Genomic DNA, 6532 nt, shown 5'->3' with positions numbered 1-6532 from the left:
GAAGGTGTCCCTGCCCATGGCAGGGGGGGTGGAACTAGATGGTCTTTAAGGTCCCTTCCAACCCAAACCATTCTGTGATTCTGTGATTCTTGCACAGCCATTTTTTCTTTTGAGTTTAGAGGTTGTTAAAGAAAATAGGGCATTTAAAGGTTCTATGAAAAATGAAAGTATTTACTCCCTGGCAGCTCTTCCATACCAATGACTGGCAAAGTCATCACACCCTGGAGGTGTTGATGTTATTTGTGTGCACTTCCCTGGTTCCATGCCCAAGACTGCTGACAGGCGGTTTGTTTCAATCACCTGGTGCCCTGTGATAGACAAAGAAGCCCAACCTCAGTGCCAGTCAACGGTACTGTTTCCTTTCTGTGTTTGTTAAGCTCTGACAATAGCTCAGAATGGAGCATACAAAAATTTCAAAGGTGGTGGCGTCAGTTCTGAAGTTTCAAGCTTTATGTAATTGTTCTCTTGGAAAAGACCTCGAGAGGGTGGGGGAGGCTGCAAGAATATCCATCATGGTTGATTAGCAATCAACTCTGATTTGTTCTATTTTAATTGTGTCATGTAAATAATCAGCATGTGTTACTCAGCTGATAGTAAACCTTAAAATGCTTTTTTTCAGGATTAACCACAATGAGCGTTTAGAATTTCTGGGAGATGCTGTGGTGGAGTTCTTAACAAGGTAAATGGGGAATTCTTCAGCAGTCCTCACCTTTTTATGTTACTGTCATACCATTCGGCTTATTCAGCTTTGCAGTCTCTATGTTATGGCTGTGTATGTTTGCAGTCCTGCCTGAATTTAGAGCTGCACATCTGCACACAGCTCTCTTGAAAATACCTTGAGTGCTGATTATACATTAAGGAAGATTACAAAATGAAAGACTAGAGTTTCTGTTTCATTTAGTGCAATTTTAAGTTGACTGGGGTTAGAGATTATTCAGCTACCGACAAGTTGAACTTCATACCCCTTTTTTTTTAAAGGAAAGATATTTTTCTTAGCGTGCCATTTTGTTTTTGTGGGTTCTTTTTCTCTAATTGCAAGTGAAAAGCATTTATTGGTAATATTGAATGTGTCGCAGTTTTTATATTTCCAGTTATTAGCTTCCATAATGTTTGTATGTAAATAAAATAATTGAGCACAAATGTAATTTATTGAGAAGCAATAATTAATATGGTTCATGAAGAATTGCTTCAGTTTTGGTCTCTTGCATGTTCTGAAATCAGTGAACGATACAGGGATATTATCAGTTACTTCCATTGGCGTCTGAGTACTACAGGCAGGCAGTTTGCACAAAGTAAAGATTATAATCCATTTTCAGCTGCTTTGTTCTACTTTTTTTAATAGCTGAGTACTCTTGTACACCTTCTCTGTAAGCAATTTTTCATATGAATAACAAAACTGCCCTTGTATACCCATTCTCTACTAGCCGCTATGAGCCATTAGATACTCAGTATTAAAAGCTATTAGTCTGTAAAGGTCCATACTGCCCTTAAAACCCGTGGCCTTTTCTCTCATACCACGGTACAGGCTGATAAGATGGAGGACTTGCCAAATAAAATGTCTTGTATTTTTCATTGTCATTGTTCATCAGCCATCAGTTGACTTTCTGAGCTAACTTCTGTCTCGATTCAGAACAAAACTGCGCTACATTTCTGTTCAGTAGAGCACTTGACCACCTCTTTAAGTCAGATTTTTATTTCTACCTGTTGATTTCAGGTCTCTTCTTTTGTGAATTATGATGCTTGATTAGATTGCCTAAGTTTTATAGCCGTTTTTGTCCTTAAATAATATCGCATCCATCTGCACTTTTCTCCCTGTGTACTGGGTTAATAAAATATTTAAATAATTAGTGCTATGCACTGCCTTATATGTGGGATGTTGACAACCCCCCCTGTATTAACTTCTTTGAGCTGGGTTATGTGAAGATATACACAGTCATTTATCCGTTACTCAGACTTTGGCTGGATTACTGAATAACTATTTTTGGGGAGTTTCTGTTTTATGAAGTATCTTACTTGCATGATGACAAATATCATTAAAGGCAGTTGAAAGCCTGTGGTTTTTTTTTTTTCCTGTGGTATTAACGACTTCTCACATTTGATAAATACAGGTTGTTGAGTTCTGTTCTTTGGCTCCATTAGCACCTGTTAAAGTACTGTGAGAAACTTGTAAAACAAACATCCTGAGTGCTGGTGGTCCAGCCTGAATCTGTAGTACCACCTTAAAGCGCTGTACAGCTGTGGCACAGAGCTTCTCAAGGCTGAGGGTTCCCTTGTCCTTCCTTCCTCAGCATCCTCTGGGTGTCAACCTGGCTGAGCCCACTGCAGCTGATGGAAACCTTCAGAAAGCGAGCTGCGTGTCGCTGCGGGGATTTAGGAGTTATGTGCTGCCCAGCGGAGAAACAGCATGCTTCCTCCCCTGCTGCCCATGCTATTCGGTTAAAAATATTACTGGGTGCTGTTTTAATGTTTGTTTCTTCACCTGACTTTGAGCTGAATTGCCACCTCGGGAAGGGGCCTGTGTTACTAGCTTGGATCTGAGGGAAAGGTGCTGTTCCCTGGAGGCACACGTGGTTCATCTTTAACCAAATGCTGACAACATCTGACTTGGTTTTTGTTTTGCCAGTGTCCACTTGTACTACCTGTTTCCTACTCTGGAGGAAGGAGGATTAGCTACGTACCGCACTGCCATTGTACAGAACCAACACCTGGCCATGTTGGCTAAGGTAGAGTTTTATACATCTGTGTTTTTGAAACCCTTGGTAGGATACTGTTGGTGCGCCTGTTGCTTCTTGAGGCATCTGCCTGCTTTGAGCATCAGTGTCCTTACTATGTTTTGTGTACAAAATTTGGGATACAGGAACTCTCTTCAGTTTGAAAATAGATTTTTAAAGATTAAAGCGTTGATCTGCTTGAGGCTAGAAAGGCTCTACAGAGGGATCTGTAGATATAGGCTCTCCGGGCTGGATCGATGGGCTGGGGCCAGCTGTATGAGGTTTAACCAGGCCAAGTGCCGAGTCTTGCACTTGGGTCGCAACAAACCCGTGTAATGCTACAGGCTTGGGGACGAGTGGCTGGAAAGCTGCCTGACAGAAAAGGACTTGGGATTGTTGGTTGTCAGCCAGATGAATATGAGCTGGCAGTGTGCCCAGGCAGCCCAGAAGGCCAATGGCATCCTGGCCTGCATGAGGAACAGTGTGGCCAGCAGGAGTAGGGCAGTGACATGGTGGACTTGGCAGTGGTAGGTTAACAGGTGGACTTGATGATCTTAAAGGTCTTTTCCAACCTAACGATTTTATGGTTCTGTGAAGTAGGACTTAGTGTTTACTCCAAAGGATGTTTTTAGGAGGAGTAATTTTTGCAGAAGGCTAAGTTTTTAGAATGTTTATGTTGGTGTCTCTATGTTTACCTTTGAGTTGTGCTGATAATAAAGTTGGTAGGAGAAATTTAGTGAAGAAAAGAAACAAATTGTTTATAAAACAGCTTCCTGATAGAGTATGTACGTAAAAAAAATGGCAGCAGGTTGTAGAGAAATTGGGGGAAAAAATACTTTTGCCCCCTAACCTTACTTAAGCAGTCATTTTCATATTTGCTGTAAACTGTGAAAGAGAAGTATGTTAGGCTTTAGGTGAAAAGTTGTATTATATCATAGAAAAAATTGTAATGCCATTGAAATTTGTTTAATTTCATTTTGCGTGTGACAGCTTTTTACTTTGCTGTATGATACTGGGGGACAAGAATGTGACGTAGAAAGTTAAATAAGTCTCTATTAATAGATAATTTGATACTGCCTTATTCATATTTGATTTCGTTAACATGTTTTTAAAAACCATTCTGATGCTGACTGGTATAGTGTATTAGGCTGTGCATACATGTTTGTGTGAACACATGTCCATGGTGTATTGCTGATAGTTTTCAAGTCTCTCTTAATCTTCTCTGTTCATAGTCATGCAGTAATTTTAACAAGTATATCCAGCCTTGAGATTTTGGCAAAAAGTGACTGATTTCTAGCATGTCATCTTTTTGCCCAGTTCTCAGGAGAAGGGTAGGGAGTGAACGCAATGATTTTCCTCCAAAGCTTTCTGTAATGATTTAGATAAGCATGAATTGATTGAAATGCTTCAAACCAGGCTTTTGTTTACAAATATGGTATTGATCTGCTTTACATTAGAGTTTACGTTATTTTTTTTAAACCTGCATCAGGAAAGCTTATATATTCTTAGACCTTTGTTCACAGACTTCATCATTGTACATGGATTGTTCATGGATTTGTGAAAAAAATTTACTGTAGCATATTCTAAACTGTATTTATTTATATGGATATAACTTGAAATACTAAATATCTATACTTTCCTGATTTTCCAATCTACCCTTTTTTCCTCTTGAATATACTGTACAGCCATCCTGTTTTCATTCCCTTTAATTATCCCTTGCAGTATCGTGCTGCATTCAGTTTAGGTCCTCAATACAATTCTCAGCTCCTCAACTCCTCTTGTGTATGTGGAATGTTGTTTTCTGTAGCTTCTAAGGGACATGATACCAAAATTTTAAATAATCTGAAACATTTTGTGATCAAAAAATGAGAAGCAAAACACATGCAAAATATGCTGAATACAAGCTCTGAAAATGGAGATATAAGCCATTGGAGGTTGGGGAGACATACCTACACTCAAACAACACCTGTTAACTTGAACAAGTTACAGTGATCTGTAAGAGGTTTAGGTTTTATATAGAACAATTAATGTTCCACTTTCATGTTGACTCCAATGAGTGCTCCCCACAGTGTGATGGAACATTGTAGTGGTAATTCCCTGTGTTCTGGAGCAGTGAGCAGGCTCTCATGCATTGAAAATGGAAGACTGCTTTTTTCCAGTTGAAAGGTGTCTAAACCAGGCATCTCAAACAACTTAGTGTCCACTTCTACTGCTTAAATATACTCCAGGAGGATAGAGTTGAAAATTAATGAGAAATTAGTAGAAGCTTACACCCAGTTGGGAAGAACCTATTCTCATAGAAACTTTGAAAGATGCGCAAAACTCTTTAAAAAAAATCTCAGTAATGGTTTTGTGTCAAAAAGTATTTCTTGCCTGCATTTCTATAGCAGAATTATTATATATAGGATATCTGGCTCGCCACCTGACATTCTGCCTGGCAAGCAGAGCTGTGGTTCAGGCCACAGATAAATATTAATGATGCACATTTGAAAGGACGAAGAAAGCTAGATGGCACTGCAGGTTAAAATATCAGTCTTCTGCTTGCAGTGCCCAGAGGCTTTTTGTTACTGCCACCTGTTGGCACTCTTAGAAGGAAAAGCCAGATGTTCGGTGGGTTGTGTCTGCCAGAGCTCTGGTTCCTCACTGTTCTGCTCTATCTTCTTCTTGTAGGCAAAAATCTTTTTCCTCAGTGTTAACTCCTCTCCGTTTGAATATTGCTTTGGCATTTCTGAAGGCAAATCACACCAGGGCGAACTGTCAGCAAGAAGCACAGCACATTGCACCATCCAGCCAGTATCAGGCTATTTTTCTGTCACACCTTCAGCCCTCCTCTCAAACTCATTCCTAAATCTCACTAGCAACATGTTTATGTCTGTCTTCCTTTGACAGTTTGGTTTGATAATTCCTGCCTTTCCCATGCTGTCACACTCTAGTTGCTTGCTTCTGATAAACAAATATGAAGTCTTCTAATTTCAGCCTATGTCTGAACAGAAACTATGGAGAGAAGCTTTAAAGTTCCCTCAAACCCTCATAATAATACTGTATTTGAACTCCAGTGACTAGAACTAAGTTCAACTCTTATACCTGTAAAACCATGGTTTTAACTCTTTCCACATACTCTGCAGAAGCTGGAACTAGATCGATTTATGCTTTATGCTCATGGTCCAGACCTTTGCAGGGAATCGGATCTCCGCCACGCCATGGCCAACTGCTTTGAAGCCCTAATAGGTAAAGCATGTGTTTTTTTGTGTGCAGACAGTTATGCTTTAATATGTCTACATGCCATGTTGATGGTGATGGATGAGACGTGGGTCTGTGCTGAGTAATGACAGTAAGGGCATGCAATAGTAAAGCTGCTTACATCTTAGCCTCTTCCTGTCTCCTGCACATATGCCATGTGTACAACATGAGGGGTGTGGAGTATTACAATGAAAATCTCATGTTCTGTATCCTGCCTCCATGCACTGAAGATGCACCTATTTTGTCCTGTTGTGGGGCAGAACTCCACTTCTCTTGTGCCACTGTGGCCTGCCACTCGCAGTCCTCTGTGGGGTGGTATTTCGGTCACCCTGGCATGGCAGGAAAAGTGCAGGCTCACTGCTTCCAACAGTACTTGCGCAGACCTGCAAAATACGAGTCCCACTTCAGCCCTGGGTTTTAAACTCTGTAGCGTGCTTTCTGAATACACCAGGCCCTCCAACCAAGCCACCAGCCTGCTTCCTCTGTGCCGATTTAAAAGTGACATTTGAAAAGTAAATATTTTTGGTCTTTGTATTTTCCATACAAATAAGAAGCGTGGTGATATGCCATGGTGGTCTAAT

The 6532-nt window shown here is 40.4% G+C and overlaps 1 protein-coding gene across 1 annotated transcript in view; it reads left to right on the top strand.

Moving 5' to 3' along the window:
- The window catches only part of DROSHA (drosha, ribonuclease type III), a gene marked incomplete at its 3' end in the record, with an annotated part of 53612 nt that extends 47673 nt beyond the window's left edge, over positions 1 to 5939 (top strand). Inside the window, exons 20-22 of the mRNA XM_010148423.1 lie at positions 620 to 679; positions 2624 to 2723; positions 5837 to 5939. Of these exons, the coding sequence (XP_010146725.1) occupies positions 620 to 679; positions 2624 to 2723; positions 5837 to 5939 (263 nt within the window). The remainder of the gene's footprint in view (positions 1 to 619; positions 680 to 2623; positions 2724 to 5836) is intronic.
- Between the last annotated feature and the right edge of the window lie 593 nt (positions 5940 to 6532).

This window comes from Eurypyga helias, unplaced genomic scaffold (assembly GCF_000690775.1).
Source record: "Eurypyga helias isolate BGI_N326 unplaced genomic scaffold, ASM69077v1 scaffold4203, whole genome shotgun sequence".
NCBI lineage: Eukaryota > Metazoa > Chordata > Aves > Eurypygiformes > Eurypygidae > Eurypyga > Eurypyga helias.
The sequence above is the reverse complement of the archived record's forward strand: the minus strand, read 5'-3'. Positions and strand labels throughout refer to the sequence as shown.